General features: G+C 48.9%; 2 protein-coding genes across 6 annotated transcripts; one reads left to right on the top strand and one right to left on the bottom strand.

The window, feature by feature from the left end:
• Positions 1–7: 7 nt before the first annotated feature.
• On the bottom strand, positions 8–5,165 carry Tmem129 (transmembrane protein 129, E3 ubiquitin ligase). Of its 4 annotated transcripts, none has more exons than XM_036201431.1 (4): positions 4,720–5,157; positions 2,115–2,589; positions 1,510–1,669; positions 8–1,404 (listed from the first exon to the last, which is right to left on the bottom strand). In XM_036201431.1, exons 1-4 carry the CDS (start codon positions 4,922–4,924, stop codon positions 1,156–1,158), a joined length of 1,089 nt encoding a protein of 362 aa, XP_036057324.1. In that variant the 5' UTR covers positions 4,925–5,157; the 3' UTR covers positions 8–1,155. The 4 variants fall into 4 exon arrangements, with proteins under 4 accessions (XP_036057324.1, XP_036057325.1, XP_036057326.1 ...); XM_036201432.1 differs by lacking the exon at positions 4,720–5,157 and adding an exon at positions 4,622–4,713; XM_036201433.1 differs by lacking the exon at positions 4,720–5,157 and adding an exon at positions 4,375–4,595.
• On the top strand, positions 4,623–18,725 carry Tacc3 (transforming acidic coiled-coil containing protein 3). Of its 2 annotated transcripts, none has more exons than XM_036201428.1 (15): positions 4,623–5,778; positions 7,730–7,892; positions 8,029–8,171; positions 11,608–11,689; positions 12,016–12,592; positions 13,570–13,622; positions 13,940–14,043; positions 15,010–15,097; positions 15,183–15,284; positions 15,760–15,836; positions 15,916–15,959; positions 16,882–17,042; positions 17,979–18,085; positions 18,175–18,295; positions 18,535–18,725. In XM_036201428.1, the coding sequence occupies exons 1-15, from the start codon at positions 5,468–5,470 to the stop codon at positions 18,598–18,600; spliced, it is 2,199 nt and encodes a 732-aa protein (XP_036057321.1). In that variant the 5' UTR covers positions 4,623–5,467; the 3' UTR covers positions 18,601–18,725. The 2 variants fall into 2 exon arrangements, with proteins under 2 accessions (XP_036057321.1, XP_036057323.1); XM_036201430.1 differs by having other exon boundaries at positions 5,711–5,820.
• Positions 18,726–20,631: the final 1,906 nt, after the last annotated feature.

Here is a 20,631-nt window from a genome sequence, read left to right on the forward strand (position 1 = left end):
AAGTACATCACTTAGAAAGTAACACTTTATTAAATACTGAGTCGTTTGGCGACATTTACATTTATCTTTATAAAATTAACTCCTCTGTGGTTAAAAAATAAAATAACCTCAAACCATTTGGCCTCTTCTTAGGCAGTCCTTGAAACTGCCTTGAAACTTCAGGGACAGGCAGAACTGGGCTTGCTCTGCTAGGAAATCCCTGGGGTTAGGTGCAGTGCTGGCTGGGTAAGGGCTGGCTTGATCTGTCACTACTGCTTGAAACAGCCAAATGTAGGAGCTTGAGGACCACAGGTTGAAGAGAGGCCCTCCCTCCAGCAGCTACTTGTGTCGGAGATGGTGGGTGAAGGGCAACCTCTTCTCCTCCCATCTGTACCACAGGTCAGTGAATAGTATGTCCATCAGAACCTTAACCACTGAGCTACCCTCTCCTGCTCCAAGCAACCCACAAGGGCCCTAGCTAACTCTGTGCTGCATCCAGGGTGGGTTTCTTTCTGGATAGTGCTGTGGCTGTCTGGACCTTACCTCCCTAAAACCCTTCCCTAGGGCCAAAAGCATTCTCCTGGACTAAAGCAAGAGAAGACACCCTCTGTGGGCCCTCTAAAGCATATGCAACCCTCATGAGTAACTTGGGAGAGCACTCTGGCCTGGCCCTAGGTTGCTGCTCCTGCCTCCCTACCCAGAAGTGGTTCCTTGGCTGGCTGTAGTCATCTGGATACCCTAGAAAAGGGCTTCACACTAGAGTGGCACCCCTCTCAATTGTCAGCGTCCACCCAACACCACAGGTCCTTGGGCAGATGTAGGTCTGGCTTGTAACTGTCAGTGTTCTGAGGGACAGTAATGATCTGTAATAGAATTAAGGCAAACTGGCCAAATGAAAGCTCTTAGGCCAAACTCCAACATCTTGAGGCTTTGGAGCATTCTGTGTGAAATATCAGCCCCACTTGAAGGTAAGTAGGAAGAGAAGATGCTGAAGGTATGAGATAGGGCATTTCCATTAGAATTTCTTCTCAATCAAAATCCTCAACCTACCCCAGACTCAAGGCAGAGAGTGGCTGTAGATAAGTGTGTGCTTTGACTAGAACCTTTTGCCAAGGTCAAGGAGCTTTAGCCTCTCCTCATGAGTGGCTAGTGGAGACACAGAACATGCTGTGATGCTCAGCGTACACAACACACGTCCAGGATGCAGAAGCGGGCACGGCAGGTAGGGCAGGGCACACGGCTGGCCAGCCAAGTGTCAGGGCGCTGGGGATCCTGGCGGCTCGCAAACCACTTGCCCATGCAAGTGAGACACCACATGGGACGGCAATAACACTGCTGGCACTCGCCCACTGCTGGCTCCTGGCAGGTCTTCACCAGCTTCACACTGGCCCATGTCTGCATGCAGCCTATACAGGCCTCAAGCTCCTACAGAGAGATAGTTGGAACAAAAGGGGTTACGAAAGGGCCTACAAGATGGTCTTGGGTGGAGGGAGGGGCACCCCCCACTCTCCCACTTGGGCCAGCCCCCACCTGGTTGCTGGGCACTGAATAGGCTGGGTTGACCTCTACCAGGGAGGCAAACGTTTCTAGGAAGAGGTCACCCAGGCTCTGGTGGATGACCACGTTGGCTGCACTTCGGATTGGGGCATGGAGCTTCTCACATAGTTCGCCATATTCCGCTGAGTTCAGCCTGGAAGAGGCATGGCTTGATGAGCTGAGCCAATCTGCCCTTGAACCTAAAGCCACCCAAAACCAAAAGCAGGCAAGGCCAGGGAAAACAAGCTACCTCAGTGAAGTAGCCACTAAAGATGGCCCTGAAGGCAGAGTCTACAGACTCAGTGGTCACTCATCCCCAATAGAGAGGATAGGAAGAGCCTGGGGCTGAGGTGCCACCAATTTACATTCCTAGGGGATCTCAAGAAGCTGTTGGGACAGCTCAATGATAGAGCAGAAGGGGCAACAAAGAGAAAGTGTAAGGCAAGAGGGGCCTCAAAGGAAGACGGTGCTAAAGGGGTCAATTGATGGATGTCAGGTAGACGCCACGAGTGTCTCAGTTCTCCCCCACCCTCAGCACCTCCTAAGAGGTGCATGAAGTGCAGACAGGATAAGTCCCTTCATAACCACTACGCACTTACCGAATATCAAAGGGCTGCATAGAAGGGCTGGTGCTTGCCACACGTATGGTAAGAAGCTGCACAGGTAGGTTTGAGTCTGGTGAGAGATCATGCTGCCGAGACTCTGTCACAGTCAAGTGAACATCCTGTTGCTGAGCCACATGCACACGGTATGTTGTCACCTTCATTACCCATGTGTCTGTCACAATCACTCTAGCACCAGGTGCCCCAGTAGCAAACTTGTCAATCCGCCGGAACTCCGTGTTGATGGAAGAGGCAACCGCTTGCCAACCTGACTGTGGAAGGGCATAGAGGGCCAGGGTTTGGGCCAGTGGGTGTCGGGTCCACTTGTCCCAGGACCAGTAGTAGATCAGGGTACAGGAGACCAGGGGAAGGGTCACAGCCAGAAGAAGGAAGAGCTGCCAGGCCTCTGAGGCCTGGCCAGGGGAGTACAGCTGCTTTTCGGAGGCTGCAAAGCACATGCCCATGTAGTAGCCTGCAGAAGAATAGACATCTCAGGGCAAGTTCAGGCTGCTGGGTGCTGTCTTCCTCCCATGCTGACCCATCCAAAGACCACAATGATATCCCTGTGCTTAGTGGAAGGGAAGAGCCACTTCCTTTTTTTGCAGCTCTGGGCACAAGAATGATTGGTGTGAGGATACAGCAGCCCAGGCTCCAGGGAAGTGGAGGCAGGTGTGATCATAGAAGCGCTCAGGCCTGTTTTGTTAGGAAGGTGGGTTGAGGAGACTCCATTGGAGAACTGGAGATGGAGCCGGCCAGCCCTGATCCTTGCCTTAGCTCCTAGGGCATCGTTAGCTCCCAGAACATACTGTCCTTACTCCTGCACCTCCACAGCAGGCCTGCCTCAGCCCTAAGTCACAGCAGTGGTACCACATACTAAAGGAAAATGTTTTCAATTTACTACTATAATTTCACAGAAATAGCCAAATAGAAAAAAAAAAAAAATCAAAGTTGCTAGGCAGTAGTGGCGCATGCCTTTAATCCAAGCACTCGGGAGAGGCAGGTGGATCTCTATGAGTTCAAGGCCAGCCTGGTCTGCAGAGCTAGTTCCGGAACAGCCAGACTATACAAAGAAACCCTATCTCAAAAAAACAAAAACAAACAAGTCCTAGAAAAACAAAAGGACTATGAGGTCAAAGCCAATGTGGTCTACAAAGGGAGTTCCAGGACAGCCAGAGCTGTTACACAGAGAAACCCTATCTCGTGAACCACCCCCATTCCAGTAAAAACAAAAGGAAACACAATGTCGAATAGAACTGACCACTGGCATACCTGAGGCAGTTCTTTGGGCTACATCTTGGTCTCTGAATTTTGCCTCCTCTGAGGAGGCAGATCCAACATAGCCCATCTCAGAGCTGAGACACTGTCCAAGAAAGTAAGTAAGCAAGTACTCAATGATAGGGCAAGTTGTAAGAACAATGGAACCAGTTTTAGGGCCCTGTTGGCACAGCAGGGAACAACTCAGACATCAAAACAGATTATAAATTAGACGGTAAGGTACTATATGGACAAGCTCCAATCTGCAAAAACCAATAGTAAATGTTTACTTTTAGCCAACTCACTACATGTCAAAATAACTTGTGATGGTTCTGTAGCAACCACAGTCAGCTCTACTGTCTGCTCTCGATATAATCTCCATGAGTGACTTGTGCTTACTAACTTTGGGTTCCTTGTTCAGGCATGAGATGAGCACAGCTAGGGGGCATCCAAAAACCCACTGGACAGACCTTGGTCAAGAGTCCTGCCTCAGAGCCCCACCTTCTTTACCCCTTTACAGGGCACTAGGTTCTCAAGCCAAACAACTACATGGCCATCCTGGCTCCATCTTCAGTTCTCCAGTGGAGTCTCCTCAACACACCTTCCCAACAAAACAGGCCTGAGCGCTTCTATGACCACACCTGCCTCCACTTCCCTGGAGTCTGGGCTGCTGTATCCTCACACCCATCGTTCCTGTGCCCAGAGCTGCAAATCTGACAGGCCATCAGACATCTGTTCTCCGAGACCTGCCTTTCTGTGTCCTGTATCTGCCAGAGGTCTCCCTCATCTGGTTTCTAGCCTCCAATCATTGCTAATATCCCAGCAGTTCCCCTAATGCATCCTCCAAACAGCTGACATTTGGACCTCTCAGAGGTGCCACTAGCATATGGAGTGCCACACACCACTCCCTTGGACAGCTCCAGAAACCTAGCCTGGCTAAGAAGACTGCACCAGTGTACCCAACCTTGAACTCTACATCTCTGCCTGCTCTCTCCACACCCACCTTTCCCAGGTAGCCCACCGACTCCTGTTGTAATGAGTCAACAGGAGCTCTTTCCTAGAAATCGCCCAACATCGCAATGCCAGTCACAGTGATGATGTCAAAGACTGGAGTCCGTCTCCGCCCGAGCATCACTCTCAGGCCAGCGCCTGGGCCACCGCCTCCCAACCAGGAAGAGCATAGGGTGCCCTAGAGCGCGCCGCTTACAGCCTAGGCTGCAGGGATGCCGCTAGCTTGCACCTGCACTGACCAGCATCTGCGCCGGGTCCGGCGGGGAGCCTCCTCACTCTTGGAGTCTCCAAGCGCCCGGTGAAGCACCCACCACCGGCCCGCGCACAGGAGGCTCACCCAACGGCAGCAGTGAGTGACACAGGAGCGTGGCGGAAGTGCGGCGAAGGTGGTAGGGCACGAAAGCGGCGTCCTCGCTGCCCAGCCAGCCCGACAACAGGTTCTGCACCGTGAGCCCGGCCGAGTAGAACTCGTTGGGCGTGAACACGAAGCACACTGCGAAGACCAGGTAGGCCAGCGTGAAGGTCACCTCAGGGCTGTCCATCGCGACGCCGCTCACCGCACCGGGAAGAGACAGGGGCGTCCAGTCCTGGACAGTTGGTAGGTTGTCGTAGCCACGGCAAAACCGGCCGCGAGGCACGCTGGGAGACTGAGTTTAGTGAGGCTGTCCGTGGGGCATTCTGGGAGACTGAGAAACTCCTGTCAAGGGACCCGCAAAGCATTCTAGGAGATGGAGTCCCGCCTCCGGCTGCCCGCAGGGCACTGTGGGAGACAATTACCCCATCAGGTGACCCGAAGAGCACTCTGGGAGACAGAGTCTCGGGAGGCCGCCCGGGGCACTCTGGGAGGACCCTCGGAACCCCGCGCCGACCCACAAGTTGTGAGCCACCCAGAGGCCCCCGCATGGGTGCAGACTCTCCCTTACAAGCAGCTCGGAGAAGACACTGCAGCTGGTTCCATTTAACAGCTGAGAAAAGCCAAGCAAGGGCGAACCGCCCTATGACAGCGTCCGCGGCCGACCCTGAGATTGTCGGGGCCACGGTGGACCCCACAGTGGCAGGCTATCGAATAGCCGACTTGGCCTGCGATGCTAGGCTTACGGTGCCCACCCGCCCCGACGCTCCCACTGTGCCCTCCCTCAGTCCCGGAAGCGGAACTGCCTGCTTGTGAAGGGCGGGACCAGTACAGCCTGCTATTGGCCGCCAGCGGCTGGGGCGGTCGACTCCTGCCGCGCGCTGATTGGCCGCGGGACGTCAACGCTCGATATTTGAATCTGGGGCGGGCTCAGCGGACCACGGTCACGGACTGCCAGTGCCGGAGCTTGTTTGGAATTACTTCGTCTCGGTTTCTCCAGCTCGGATCCCTAGCGTGGAGCAGGGGCGGTGCTCCTTCCTTGCGGTAGGCGTCGGCGCGGGCCCACGGCCCGTCAGCAGTGGGCAGGTAAACGGCGACTTCCCATTTCCAGCGGGCGAGGGGTGGGGTTCAGCCCCGCGGATCTGGATTCCTTCGGGCTGGGTTGCGGCTCCTTTCACCCACAGCTTCGCTCTCTCCCATTGTTGAGGGCCCACCCCTGGCTCAAGGGTCCTCTTTTCTGGGCTTAACGGCCCACCAAGCCTCCAAGGCAGGGCTGGCGCCCGCGAGCTGCATTCCGGGTTAGACCGTGCAGGTCTGAGCCAGCTGATGTGCTCCCTAGAGGCCGCACGTGACTATTATCGCCCCAGGTTCCTGTTGTTGTCCTGTGGGTAGTGTACGAGACTCGCGTCTCGGAGCCAGGACATTCTTCGCCCCAGGTCTCTTTCTTTCACCTTTACTGCAAAACGGTTCTGTCTGTTGTCTATTGTCCTGAACCTACTATCCCAGGGAAGCTTTCTTGTTCCCGGGCCAGTACCTCTAAGTTACCCTTCTAACAACAGCCTGGCCACAACCTCAGAAGAAATGGCTTCTCTTAGAGACTACAGATGGTCCTGCTAGATGGGTTTTCCTTCTTTATAGCATCCTTCTCTGAACAGGGTTCTTCAGGGCCAACTCTAGCTACCAGGATTACCTCATGCCTGTACCTGTACGATCTGATTTAGAAATGCTGTTTTCAGTCATGGTCCCTTAATGTTACACACCTGCCAACTCACTGTTCCAGGTGAGAGATCTCTCATCCTTCCTTCTCCCACTCCACCTGGGAGACCATCATCAGTTTTAGCTGTATCTCTCTCATAGGCACCTGACCCCATGTTTAACCTCACTAAGGCAACATCAAAAGCTTCCTTGTGCTCCCTCTCCCACCCCACAGTCACTCCTGCACCAAGAAGCCTGGCTTGTCAAGCTTAGTATCCAAAAACTCCCTCCAGGGCCTGACAAACAAATATGAGGACCTGAGTTCAGGTCCTTAGCACCACCTAAAAACTGGGTGGTGTGGCTGCACTTGCCTGTAATTCGAGCACTGGGCAAGCAGACCAAAGAATCCCTGGAGCTCACTGGCTAGCTAGTCTTGTAGGATCAGTGAGCGCCAGGTTCAGTTAGAATCCAGTATGGTGGAGAGTGATTGAAGAAAACACCTCATGTCAATCTTTGGTCTCCCCTTAACCCCCCCCCCAAAAAAAAATCCCATCCTAAGCAAAAGCTGGATCAGCTGTTCTTCCTGAAAGACTTCATCCAAGGCCATACAGCCTAAGCTTGTGAATTCCATAGCCATTCCAGTGCCCTTTCCCCCATGCTTTCTGATAACCAGTTTTTCAGGCCAAAAATCCTAAACATTGGTCTTGATTTCTTTTCTCCTTACCCCATGTCCTGTGTACCTTGCTGAGCAACCTAGTCTACCTCTCTTTGGCTACAGGAACCTCTGGTTCTGTCCTTTCCCTTCCTGTTTTTCCTCATGGACTCCTAAAGCAGAGTTAGCAGCAGCTTCTCTTTGTGATGACCCCTCTCCCCAGTACTTCTTGTTCTTGAACCCCCAGGAACCATGGTCCCCTGCATCTGCCTCTCAAGTGCTAGGAGTAAAAGCGTGTGCCACTACTGCCCAGCTTCTTTGGTTTTCTTAAGGCCAGGATTACATCCCCTAGCTCTTGCCCTACAGTGTAATACATTAATGGAAGTCATTCTAAATACTTGGTTCTCTTTCTTTCTCAACCTGAACCCGGTTAGCAGTTGGCAGTATACTGTTACAATACAAGGGACCCTGAGGCTTTCTCTGGAAGATGACACCTACTTGAAGTACTAATGGTATACCTGTGAAGGGTGCTAGCTTTACCTATTCAGGAAGAAGTATCTCACTGATGTATTTGTGAGGTATTTCTGTACATGGGGCTGCAGCATCATTGACTTCCTAGTGACTAAAACATATTCTTTTTTCTTCCAGAATGAGTCTGCATATCTTAAATGACGAAAATGTCCCCAGTGAAAAGAGTTCAGAAAGCTGTGACTTCCTGTTTTCACAACCAGAACTTACCGGAAGATCCTCTGTTCTCCGTCTGTCACAGAAAGAAAATGTACCACCCAGGAACCAGGCCAGAGCCACAAAGGTAAGTGTGGACTATAATGTATATACTCATCAGGTGCTCTGGGACTGGCTTTCTGAGAACCTTAAACTGATGTACTTTGGCTTGCATGTGAGGGCTTGTATCATGGAGCATGTACACTCTCCTCACTTTTCACTAGGTGACTTTTCAGACGCCTCTTCGGGATCCACAGACACACAGGATCTTAAGTCCTAATATGACCAGCAAACTTGAGACTCCTTTTGCTCTGGATGATGATATTGGATTAGAAAATAATCACTGCATCTGCTTACAGAAAGAGAAGTAAGTGTTAATGCCATTTTATGTCATGTGAGTCTGTCCTCTCTGAGGGTTGTTGTAAAACCTTCAGTCCTGTCATAGCTGGACTATTTTTTTCCTCTGGTCACTGCCCTTAAGTGAAGAATCTGGCACAGTTGTTAGTGGATAGCTGATCATCAGATAATTGGGCCATTTTAATTCCATACTTCACTCTTTGGCTGGGCCCCTACCACTGAGTCTTTATTTCTGTAACTTGATGGAATGACCAGATCGCATTTCCAGAAAAGGTTATCTACAGTCTCCTTCCTATTGAGTTCTGCTCGTCTCTATCTCCTTGAGATCAGCGCTTGCCTTCCTTCCCACACTCTACACTTGGAGAGAGCAGATAGAGCTCATAGGCAGAGAAATTACCATATGATCAATTAATCGGAACTTGGGAGATGACTCCCTCAGTACTGTTTGCGACACAAGCATGAGACCCTGAGTTTAATCCTCAGTACCTACATTTAAAAAAGCCCAGAACACAGGCTGGAGAGATGGCTCAGTGGTTAAGAGCACTGGCCACTCTTCCAGAGGACCCGGGTTCAATTCCCAGCAACCACATGGTGACTCACAACCATCTATAATTACATCTGATGCCCTCTTCTGGTCTGCATAAAGACAGAGCATTCATGTACATAAAATACATAAATAATAAATCTTTTAAAAAATAAATAAATAAAACAACTCAGAACTATACACCTTTAATTCCAGCCCTAGTGAGGTAGACATGGGAGAACCTTTGGGGCTTTCTGTCCAAATCAGTGACCTCTAAGATATAAAGTGGAGAATGGTTGAGAAAGCTATATCAAGTATTGATTTCTGACTGCTTAGCCACACGTACGTACATAGGTACACGTGTACATGCACCACGCATGCACAGGGTGCACACACATCCACATATCTACATGCAAACATCCACAAAATAGAAACGAAGAACAGTTGTGGCTAGAGGAGAAGCTTCATCCATAGGTACATTAGGCATTTCCCTGTAGGAACCTACTGAAATGACAAGCAGATGTTAAGGCTTTGCCTAGAGAGGAGGGCCTTAGAATTAGCACTTCACCAATATGGTACCAAGAACACATCTTTATCGAGAGTAGGAGGGGTCTCTGATATGATTGTGTTCTGTTTTTACTGATTCCACTGTTGAAACTTTTTATTTTATGTATATCAGAGAGAAAAACATGAGGAATACTAAACTATCACTCCTGTTCACGCCTGTGCTCTTAACTTTAATGTCACGACATTTCTCTGGGTTGTGTGCCAGCTCTGTCCTATCAGAGCACCCCTAAATCTGTTGCTCTTTTCAGGTGTCCTTGTTAATTTACAATTTTATTTTGTATTTTTCTGAAATTCAGTCAGATGAGATTAGCTTTTAAGTCAAACACTTTTTGCTCTATAACAGCTTCCTCAGAAACACAGAGCCAGCATTGGCACTTGGCTGCTATGAATCTAGCTTACTTTGAGGCCAAGGAAGTTCTTGTCTCTACCTTATCTACTGGGAGGGCAGCTCTTGAGTAGTCACTTGTGAGCTTATCCTTGGTGGCCTAGACACATGCATGTGCCATATTGCCATTCATCATTTTAAGGTATTCTGCTGAGCCTGCATACTAAAGACAGCATAATGCCCAAGCTCATGGAGCTTCTTTGGTGGAGGGTGGGGGAACAACCAGAGTGATCGGCTAGGTATTTCATTTTTTTCAGGGATTATCTTCTAGTAAGGCTAAGGTCCCAACCTAGGAGGTGATGTCTTTCAGTTCTTCTTACCTTATGAAAGAATGGATCCAATCAAGAGAGAAATAGGCAGTAAGTAGGAGTTTATTTAGCACAGAACCAGTTTAGTTAGTAAAGCTAAGCAGAACACTCAGACCTAATTTATAAGGCCTCAGCCTGCCCCCAGATTGTAGCAGCAGGCACCCAGACCCCCCTTCCATTTGTGTTCATCTAGTTCTAAGAACTCAATCCCAACTGGCCCTCTTTAGGCAGATGGGGCCACAGACCCAATTCCTCAAGAAGCAGCCACTGGCCAAATGGTCATCCATTCAAGTCATGACTCCATAAGGCTAGAATTTGACTTCTCGGATGATACCACCAACACAAAGGTGTCTTCACCAAGGAGACTGGCAGAGAGACCTGGCCTCCAGCTTCTCCTGAAGAAATCAGAAGCCAGCCAGGAGCAGGCCCCCAAAGAAGCAAAAGAAAGAGATGGGACCAGAGAGAGAGATGAATGTCCCCAGCCTGCTTCCTAGGGCGCTTACCACTTTAACTGGGAAAAATTGGATGACTCAAACTTCAATCTATTTGGAGTTGAATCCAACTATAATGGCAAAAAAGCTAAGTTCCCAGAAAGTCCCAAGAACAGGTTGGCTTTGCCTGTGGCTGAGCAGCTGAGTGCTGGGCCTATAGACGTGGAGAATTCTCCAAGGCAGTAAACAGGAAAGGGGAACATTGGCATGTCAGGAGCAGTTTTGTTTTGTTTTGTTTTCCAAGACAGGGTTTCTCTGTATAGCTTTGGAGCCTGTCTTGGAACTCGCTCTGTAGACCAGGATGGCCTCAAACTCACAGAGATCTGCTTGCCTTTGCCTCCTGAGTTCTGGGATTAAAGGCGTGCAGCAGCCACCACCTGGCAGCAGGAGCAGCTTCTTACTAGTGTGTATAATCTGGAGCCTAAGTCCAAAAATAGTTCATTATTTTATATGCATTGGTGTTTTGCCTACGTGTAGATCTGTGTGAGGGTGTCAGAAGCCCTGGAACTGGAGTTCCAGACAGGTATGAGCTGTCGTGTGGTTGCTGAGAATTGAACCCAGGTCCTCTAGAAGAGCAACCAGTGCCCTTAACTACTAAGCCATCTCTCCAGCCCTGATGCCACTTCTTTATGTAGCCAGCATACTACTTCCCTTCATGGTCTCAAGACAGATTTCAGGATTGTCCAAAACTAAAGCAGCACAGCTTTAGAGTCCCTGGCCCAAGACCATGGGAGAGGTGCTCCAGAGTTGTCTGTCTTGAAGCACAACAGCACATGTACAGCTTAACTAACAATTAGTACAGGTAGTTCACTTCTAATCTAGGACTGTAGCTGAGGAAGTCAGATAAGAGTTTGAAGCCAGACTTGTCTATGTGGTAAGACTGTCTTTCCACCAAAAAAAAAAAAAAAAAAAAGGAAAAGCATAGGCCACCACTCAGGTGAAAGCTGGTTGGTGGTACAGCAATCCACTGGCCTTAGGTATTCCAGGAGGCAGCTGTGACATGAAATTAGGTGCTGATGTGCCAGCAGCCAAATAATCTGTTTACCTCCAGAGAAAATTTTCATGTATTTTTTAGCATGAGCAGCTTCTCAAGTGACCCAACACAAGAGGGAGGTAAATAATAGTTTAATGCCAGAGCAGGGAACCCAGCTCTGATGACTCTGTCTCTCCAGTCAGCTGCCTTTAGCCTCAGTGGATGATACACCTATGGTTCAGATGGCAGTGGAGATCCTAAGCGCAGAAGGTGAGGTACAGGTATGTATGTGTGCACAGAGAAGTGCTATCACCATTGTTATATACTGTGTAGAAAAAATTAACTGGGAAATCCAGGTGTGGCACATACTCTTAATCCCCAGCCAGGTCTACTGAGTGAGACCCTGTCTCAAAACAAAAATAACATGGCAGAAGAGGCCACCAGCAATCTGGTGACAGGGTGGGACACAGCACTACTATTTCCCTCTCCTAGAGCTGCCTCCCCATCTGGGTTTATTTTAAGGAGAATAGGTAAGGCAGAGCCAGCCCCTCCCCCCCCCCCCCCCCCAATCAAGGACCTCACTGTGCAAGGTGATGCTTCCCTCTAGGAGGGAATCTTGAATTCTTCAAGCACTTCAGCTTTCACAAGTTTTCTGGACGGTGAGCTGGTGGTACCTCCTATTGAGCCAGTGATGGAGCCTTCTCTTCAGGGACCAGAGCCTATCTTGGATGACAAACTGATGGCACCTCCTGTTGAACCAGTGATGGAGCCTTCTCTTCAGGGACCAGAGCCTATCATAGATAACAAACTGATGGTGCCTCCTGTTGAGCCAGTGATGGAGCCTTCTCTTCAGGGACCAGAGCCTATCTTGGATGACAAACTGATGGCGCCTCCTGTTGAGCCAGTGATGGAGCCTTCTCTTCAGGGACCAGAGCCTATCATAGATGACAAACTGATGGCGCCTCCTGTTGAGCCAGTGCTGGAGCCTTCTCATCAAGGACCAGAGCCTCTCTCAGATGCTGACCTTGCCCCTCCTGAGCCAGTGCTGGAGCCTTCTCATCAGAGACCAGAGCCTCTCTCAGATGTTGACCTTGCCCCTCCTGAGCCAGTGCTGGAGCCTTCTCATCAGAGACTAGAACCTATCTTGGACCCAAATGAGGAGAGCTTCAGAGACCCAGCAGAAGGTATGTGACCCCAAGGTGTCACCATCAGTTCCCTTAAAAATCCCTGTGGATACTTAACATTCCTTCCAGTTGCAGGTAGTTATTCCCCAGGCTTTTTCTCTGGCTAATTCACATGTAAATTTTTGTTCCTTAAAAAGATAAGATTCTTGGGGTTGGGGATTTTGCTCAGTGGTAGAGCGCTTGCTAAGGCCCTGGGTTCGGTCCTCAGCTAAAACAAAAACAAACAAACAAACAAAATATGATGAGATACTGTCTTAGTGTTATTATTGCTGTGATGATACACCATGACTAGCCAGGCAGAAGTGGCACACATCTTTAATTCTAGCACTTGGGAGGCCGGCGGAGTTCTGTGAGTTCAAGGCCAGGCTGGTCTACAGAGTGAGTTACAGGACAGCCAGGACTACACAGAGAAACCCTGTCTCAAAAAGACAAAGGGGGAAAAAAATTCAAGGTCCTCTTTAGCTACATAGGGAGTTTAAGGGTAGTCTGGGCTATCTCCAGAAAGAAAAGGTAACAGGTCTCTCCATGGGTTCCACATCATCATATTCAATGAAACTTGGATAGAATTTTAAGTGTCTTTACTGAACATGAAGGGGGAGAAAAAGGATTCCTTTACCTATACAACACTGGGGCCTTGGCTCAGGCTTCCTTCATAGAAACAGGGAAGCTGCTAGTCAGGTTCCTGGAACAGACTCTGAATTTTTTTCAAAGAACAGTGATCCTGCTGGGCATTGGTGGCTCACACCTTTAATCCCAGCACTCAGGAGGCAGAGGGGTCTCTGAGTTCAAGGTCAGCCTGGTCTACAAAGTGAGCTCCAGGACAGCCGGAGCTGTTACAAAGAGAAACCTGTCTCAACAGCCCCCTAACCACTCCTCCCCCAAAAGAACAGTGATCCTACTCTGTTAAATACTTGAGTATGCAGCCCTCAGGGCCTGCAGTATTTGAGGTGAATAACTACTATTATTCCCTCTTTTAGTTCTAGGTACTGGCGCTGAAGTGGATTATCTGGAGCAGTTTGGAACTTCCTCGGTAGGTACTTAGTACTTAATGGCAGCCTTAACTGAAATGTGTAACCCAGTCAGCCTAGGCTATTTATCCTTGGTGCCTGGAGCATCCTGCAGTTCCTGTATAATGTCTGGTCATGCCTGAGTAGTCTAAGAGCCCTTGTCTTGCACAGAGTTCCAACCCAGGTGCCCCCCTCACTCCTAGATAATCCTGGACCCATTAGGGTGTGTTGTCTCCCTAGCCCCCTTTGCTCAACAAGATCACCCTGGCTCATGGGACTGTGTCTATTAAAGTAATGGTGAGTCTTGCTGATTTTCCTTGCCCCATCTCTCCACCTTTAGTTTAAGGAGTCAGCCTGGAGGAAGCAGTCTTTGTACTTGAAATTTGATCCCCTCCTGAAAGAAAGCCCTGTGCGGCCAATGCCAGTGGCCCCGGTGACAAATAGGTATGTCCCTCCTTTGAAGATATTAGCATGTATACTAACTGATTAAAAAAATTCTAGAGGGGGCTGGAGAGATGGCTCAGCGGTTAAGAGCACTGTCTGCTCTTCCAGAGGTCCTGAGTTCAGTTCCCAGCAACCACATGGTGGCTCACAACCATCTGTAATGAGATCTGGTGCCCTCTTCTGGCCTGTAAGCATATATGCAGACAGAATACTGTATACACAATAAATAAATAAATATTTTTTTTTTATTAATTTCTAGAAAAGGGATAACTGAACTAGAGTAAGTAATGGTGGCAGACAAACAGGACATGTATCAGGTAGTCTGTGTTTTAGTAAGGAGCTCTGCATCCTCTCTTCACACAAGCCATCTAGTAGACACAAGTAATAAATACACAATAGGGTACCAAATTGGGCCAGGTCAGATAGTATTTGTTTTTATGAGTGGAATTCTAGTTCCACAGTCATGCCTTCATGAATCACCTAGGACAACTTATACTATAAAGGCAGGTCTGAATAGTTGGGACAGAAGCCATGGGTCTTCAAATCTAACATGGGGAAAATCCAGACTAGTGTCTACTTTTTTGGAAGAAAATGTAATCAAAGTATATTGAAAATTACTTGCTAAATCTAACATAAGACCCTTGAAACCAGAGAAGAAAAGACTTGCCACCTCTAACTAGGTATTCACCCTGTACAGTCTGAAGACACCACAGTATGGTAGCTACCTCATCTGCATAGCTTGCCATGACCTACGAAATATCAGGCATGAGTAGACCGGTAGAAGAAGGGGACATGAGCCAGTAACTGCCAGGCCCAGTTCTACATTTTGGACTCCTAACCTTTGTTTGTTTGTTTGTTTGTAGACTAATACTCAAAACACAAAGCTTGTTAAGACAACACAACTGACTTTTATGCCCTAGTCAATACTCAGAGCATGAGGTGATCTTGCTTCCTGTTTGGTTTCAGTATACAGGATGCAGATGAGTCTAGCTCGGGAAATCCAATGGAAGCCAAGCTTGTGGACCTAGATTTCTTGGGAGCTCTGGATGTTCCTGTAAGCCCTTTAGCACCATTGGAGCAATTTTTTGTGGTCTAAAGAGATGAATGAGATTTTAAGGGCCTATGTTTTACCCCCACAGGTACCAGGCCCACCTCTGTGTGTCCTTGAGCCTAGAGGTCTCCTTCCTGCAGAGCCTATTGTGGATGTGCTGCTATACAGCCAGAAAGACCTGGATGCATTGGTAAGAACGGGCTGGTAGACACTTTGTAAAAATTGGAGGCTGTTTGGAGAAATAGCTGAGAGTACAGGTTATTCTAAGTACAGTTTGTACTATGACCAGATACACACAAGCTCCCTACAGGAATTTCCTACATGCATCTATCTATCTGTCTCAGATCAATGAAGAGGGTCCCACACTGAATTTGGGCCTGTGATACCTGTTTATATACAGCCAACTGGAACGGGGTTATGGCGCCCCCTTGTGGCTAGTTGGCTAACACACATATTCCCTGGGTACCTAATGGGTTCCACCACAGCAGGTTGCCCTCATGAGCATGGCCAGCAGCCCTACTTCTTGGCTTCATGAATGGAGTTCCCATAACTCAGTGGCATGGCTCCAGAGACCTGGGATGTGAATGAAACAGTCCCTGGTGAGAAAGACACCCCACAGACCTGTGAGTGGTCCACCTGCCAACCCATGTGTGTGGCTTTTGTAGGTGAATGCGACACAACAGGAGAACATGGAGCTGAGAAGCAAGTATGAGGACCTCAACACAAAGTACTTGGAGATGGGGTAAGCCTGCAGGCACCAATGCTGACCTAGATCTACCTGCACAATGAGCCACAGATACTCATCCTGTCTCCTTCTACAGGAAGATCGTGGATGGGTTTGAGAAGATTGTGTACAAATCAATGGGTGAGTGCTCGCTGTTCCCCTCCCCTTGTGTTCTGAGTAACAACATACAGTCCATTTCTTCTCCTAACCTGTTCTCTGAGAAGGGAGGCTTCCTGTTTGGTTTCACTATACAGGATGCAGATGAGTCTAGCTCAGGAATCCAGGGGAAGCCAAGCTTGTGGACCTAGATTTCTTGGGTGAGGTTAATGAAGGAAGGAAGTACCCATGTGACTGACATTCACTGAAGAGCTGGTGGCCAAAGCTCTAAAGAGGGACAGATGCTCCGGGCGGTGGTGGCTCACACCTTTAATCCCAGCACTCGGGAGGCAGAGGCAGGCGGATCTCTGTGAGTTTGAGGCCATCCTGGGCTACCAAGTGAGTTCCAGGAAAGGCGTAAAGCTACACAGAGAAACCCTGTCTCGAAAAACCAAAAAACAAAAGAGGGACAGATGCCATGCACCTTGTTACACCACCCACTTTCCTGGCTTCCCTCCCCAGAGATAATTGCAGGTATCAGAATGGAAACACAGGTGTCCTTATAGGGGTCTGTTGAGCCAACAGTGGCCAAGACAGGTCTTCCTGCTCTCCTTCCCCTTAAGTTAAGACCCATACAGCACATGACACATGTCCTCACATGAACCTTATAAAAGTCCAGCACACTGGCACTTGCTTCTTCCAGTCTTGCTGGTGTTTCCTCAGCATCTCACTGGTAGGTCCTGGGCCAAGCTCCTCATGAGGCTGACAAGAAAGAAGCAGCCATATTCTAGGCCTATGTTACATCTCAGAAAACATGAGGGGGGTTGCTTGTTGTATTACGGAACACTTAGTAGTGTCCATACCTAATGCACCCTGCTCCTGGCTCTCCATGTCTCCTGCTGCTCTGTCTCACCCCTTGTTCAGTATAGTAGCTGCTTCCTAATCCCAGATACTTAACTTTTTAAAGAGGATGCTGAGAAACAGAAGGAACTCTCAGAAGACAAAATCAAGAAGGTTCTGAAAGAGAGAGACCAACTTACTGCAGACCTAAACTCCATGGAAAAGTCCTTCTCTGACCTTTTCAAGAGGTTTGAGAAGCAGAAAGAAGTGATTGAAGGCTACCGCAAGGTGCGTTGTATCCCCTTTTGTCCTTTTATAGGGCATAGCCCATAAGTGGGGCCATGACTACTGGGTCCTTGACTACTTTTTGTTGTCACCAGGCCATGTGATGGCCTATCAACAAGACAATCTGTATCCAGTAGATTCTGGTGGAGAAGCATACCCAGATCTGTGAAGCATAGATTTTGGAGGCTGTAAGCATGGAGTCTCAGAGGAGGTTTCCCCAAGCAATAGTAGTATGCCTGGCATACATGAAGCCCTTGGCTTTAATCTCCAGTAACCTCCCTCCATACACACACACACACACACAACCTTGCAAGAAAGGGCAAAATGAGGTGGGCAGCAGTGGGAGCAAAGGCCGGCCTGGTCTACAGAGGGAGATCCAGGACGGCCGAGCTACATAGAAAAAAACCCTGTCTCAAACAACAAAAGGTCAGGTGGTAGGCAAACTGGATTTTCCCCATGGTGTCTATGGAGAAAACAAGTCATTTGGGGAGCCAGCTACTGAGTTCTAGTACCTCCGCAGTAGTCCACCTCTCCCTGTGGTGGGTATGGGAGGCCCAAAGAGTGGGGAGCAAGGCTGCACATGTCCCTCATGGCTGTGCTGCCGTCAGCCTGCAGTGTGCAGTGGTTCTCTTCATGACTTGCACTCTTAAGCAGAAACTGATATCTGGTACTATGAGGTCTGGGGATCAGACCCGAGTCTGAGGTGCAAGTCCTGAAGCTCTCTGCACCTTGAAGGTAGGATAGACGTACATGTACATCAAGAGGACTTTTGTAAAGGGAAAATGCAAGGTTCTGAATCACTAATGTCCTCAAAAGCCTTAAGTGTCTACAGTCTGTTCCTGACCCCGGGACTCCCCATAGGCCAAGCCTGGACAGGCTCAGGCTCTGGCTCTGATGGAACAGTGCACCATTAGTGTTTCCTATCTGCTTCTTCTCAAGAATGAAGAGTCACTGAAGAAATGTGTTGAGGAATACATAGTGAAGGTTGAAAAGGAAGGCCAGAGGTACCAGGCATTGAAGGCCCATGCAGAAGAAAAGCTCAAGCAGTGAGTTCCAGATACCCCATCTTGGGGGGGAGGCCAAGCCAGCTTGTTGCTGGGCCGGGCCTAGCCTGAGTCTGTTTCTGCCCCCCAAGGGCAAATGAGGAGATCGCCCAAGTACGTAGCAAAGCCCAAGGCGAGACACTGGCCTTCCAGGCAAGCCTGAGGAAGGCACAGATGCAGATCCACTCACTGGAGAAGACTGTAGAACAGAAGGTAAGGCACAGGAACCCTGGGCCCTGCTCTGGGAGTTGACTTTGATACAGGGATTGCCTGGCCATATCTTTTTTTTTTTTTTTTAAGTTTACATCCCTACTAGCCATTTCTTTCAGGAAGTCCAGGGCCAGCCTTTTCCTTTCTAGTCTCCTGTCTACTTGAGATGGGTAGGACCTTCCTAGCTAGTTGCCACTCCCTCTGAGACCCTACAGAAACCAGCCTCATCTTTTCTCCTTCAGACTAAAGAAAATGATGAGCTGACCAGGATCTGTGATGACCTCATCTCTAAGATGGAGAAGATCTGACTGCAGCAGGCCATCACCAACCCTCTGTTTGCCCATTTCTTTGTCTGTCTTATTTGTCTCTTGTGTGTGATCTTTAACCCCTGTTCATTTCTAAGTTAAATTACTTTCAAGACTAAAGTTTAATTTCAAACTCAAAGTCAACCCGAGTTCAGCTTATTTGAAAGTGTCTTTCTATAGTCCTTATATAAGAGTGGTTTTCAATCTTCCTAATGCTGCTGTGACCCTTTAGTACAATTCCTCATATTATGGTGACCCCCAAACCATAAAAATATTTTCATTGCTGCTTCCTAACTGTAGTTTTGCTACTGTTATGAATTGTAAATATCTGTGTTTTTCGATTGTCTTAGGCAACCCCTGTAAAAGGGTCATTTGACCCCCAGGTTGAGAACTGCTGTTATGGAAATTTGGGAAGGAGGTGGGGGTCTAGTGAATCTGGTTAGTTTCAGAGACTTCCTGAAGCTGTTGTGTTTTTACTTCCTGGTTCAAACGGAATGTTTTGCTTCTCTTTATCCTGTATCTTCAGTAGTTTCCCTCCAAGATGGAAAGTTATCTCTTGGAAGAACTGGCCACACAAAGCCCAGCTCTGACCTGAGCCTCAGCCATCTTGTTGGCTATAAGAAAACACCTCTTGAGCCTGCTTATCTGTATCCCCCTAGGGAATGAGCAAGTAGGAGATGGTAGGTTCAAGTTCTCCCCAATTTCCAGGCATCTAGTCAGCCACGTAGCTCGGGAGAAAGGCACCCTGTATTTGAGTTTCTGTTGCTGTGAAGAGACACCATGACCACAGCACTTCTTATAAAGCATGGCAGCATGCAGGTAGACTTGGTGCTGGAGAAGGAGCTGAGAGTTCTACACCTTGATCCTCAGGTAGCAGGAGACTGTACCACACTGGGCATAGCTTGAGCATATATGAGACCTCAAGCCCTCCACAGTGACACTCTTCCTCCAAGGCCACACCTCCTAACAGTGCCATCCCTATGGCCAAGCATTCAAACACATGAGTCTATGGGGCCTCTCCTATTCAAACCACCACACACCCATCCTGGAGACCTTGGGACTATATAGATCAAAAGCCAAATAGACCCAAGTTTCTACATAAAATCAAAGCTGTCAGGCGGTGGTGGCGCATGCCTTTAATCCCAGCACTCAGGAGGCAGAGCCAGGCAGATCTCTGTGAGTTCAAGGTCAGCCTGGTCTACAGAGCGAGTTCCAGGACAGGCTCCAAAGCTACAGAGAGACCCTGTCTTGGGGGAAAAAAAACAAAAACAAAAGACCAAAAGCTTGATGAGTTTGCTGCTGACTTGACACAAGGGTATAAAGGTACCTACATCTGTGGCTGCTAAGTAGAGACTTCCATGTAGAAATGAGCCCAAACAGACCTGAAAAAGAAATGCTATCTCAAGATGGCAGCAGCAGCTCCCACTGGTTTCCAGCTTTCCACCACCCTGCAGATAATGAAGCTGTGGACCGTGGTACACCAGGACAGACACTTAAAAGCTCAGTGTGTAGAGCTGAGGATAGGTTGACCCTGTCAAGTCAAGCAGCAACTAGGGTTAGCACCTCAGAAGACAGACCCCATTGTATGCTACCCTGGCCCTGTAATAACAAGAGTGGATGGGCACATGTGTGTTGACTCCAGGACAGGCCCAGGAGCTCTACAGAGCCCAGGAATTCTGAACAGGCATCGGCCCACCCTCTGGTCCTAAACTCAGCCTGTGACCTAGTCACTAGTCAGCCCCCTGAACCATCAAGCAGGCTGAGGAAATCTGCATCTAAGTGGGACTGAGAGTCAGTACTGCTCATGTACTTCCAGAAGACTTGGTGTAGGGTTAGAGCACAGCACACAGGGACAGGTGCCCAGGCCTGTGGCTGAACCTGAGGCAATGTTTCCTCTTAAAGAGAATGGGGGGGGGGGGGCTGGAGAGATTGCTCAGTGGTTAAGAGCACTGGCTGCTATTCCAGAGGATCCAAGTTCAATTCCCAGTGCCCACATGGTAGCTCACAACTGTCTAACTCCAGTTCCACGAGGTC

Source organism: Onychomys torridus, chromosome 10 (genome assembly GCF_903995425.1).
Source record: "Onychomys torridus chromosome 10, mOncTor1.1, whole genome shotgun sequence".
Classification (NCBI taxonomy): domain Eukaryota; kingdom Metazoa; phylum Chordata; class Mammalia; order Rodentia; family Cricetidae; genus Onychomys; species Onychomys torridus.

Excerpts from the sequence above, each read along its gene's own strand:
- Tacc3 (XM_036201428.1), top strand. The coding sequence starts at position 5,468 with ATGCTAGGCTTACGGTGCCCACCCGCCCCGACGCTCCCACTGTGCCCT. Across the intron at positions 8,172-11,607 it reads ATCTGCTTACAGAAAGAGAA|TCAGCTGCCTTTAGCCTCAG; the intron begins GTAAGTGTTAAT and ends CTGTCTCTCCAG. Across the intron at positions 15,960-16,881 it reads GATTGTGTACAAATCAATGG|AGGATGCTGAGAAACAGAAG; the intron begins GTGAGTGCTCGC and ends AACTTTTTAAAG.
- Tmem129 (XM_036201431.1), bottom strand. The coding sequence starts at position 4,924 with ATGGACAGCCCTGAGGTGACCTTCACGCTGGCCTACCTGGTCTTCGCA. Across the intron at positions 2,590-4,719 it reads TCACTCACTGCTGCCGTTGG|GCTACTACATGGGCATGTGC; the intron begins GTGAGCCTCCTG and ends ATTCTTCTGCAG. Across the intron at positions 1,405-1,509 it reads ATTCAGTGCCCAGCAACCAG|GAGCTTGAGGCCTGTATAGG; the intron begins GTGGGGGCTGGC and ends ATCTCTCTGTAG.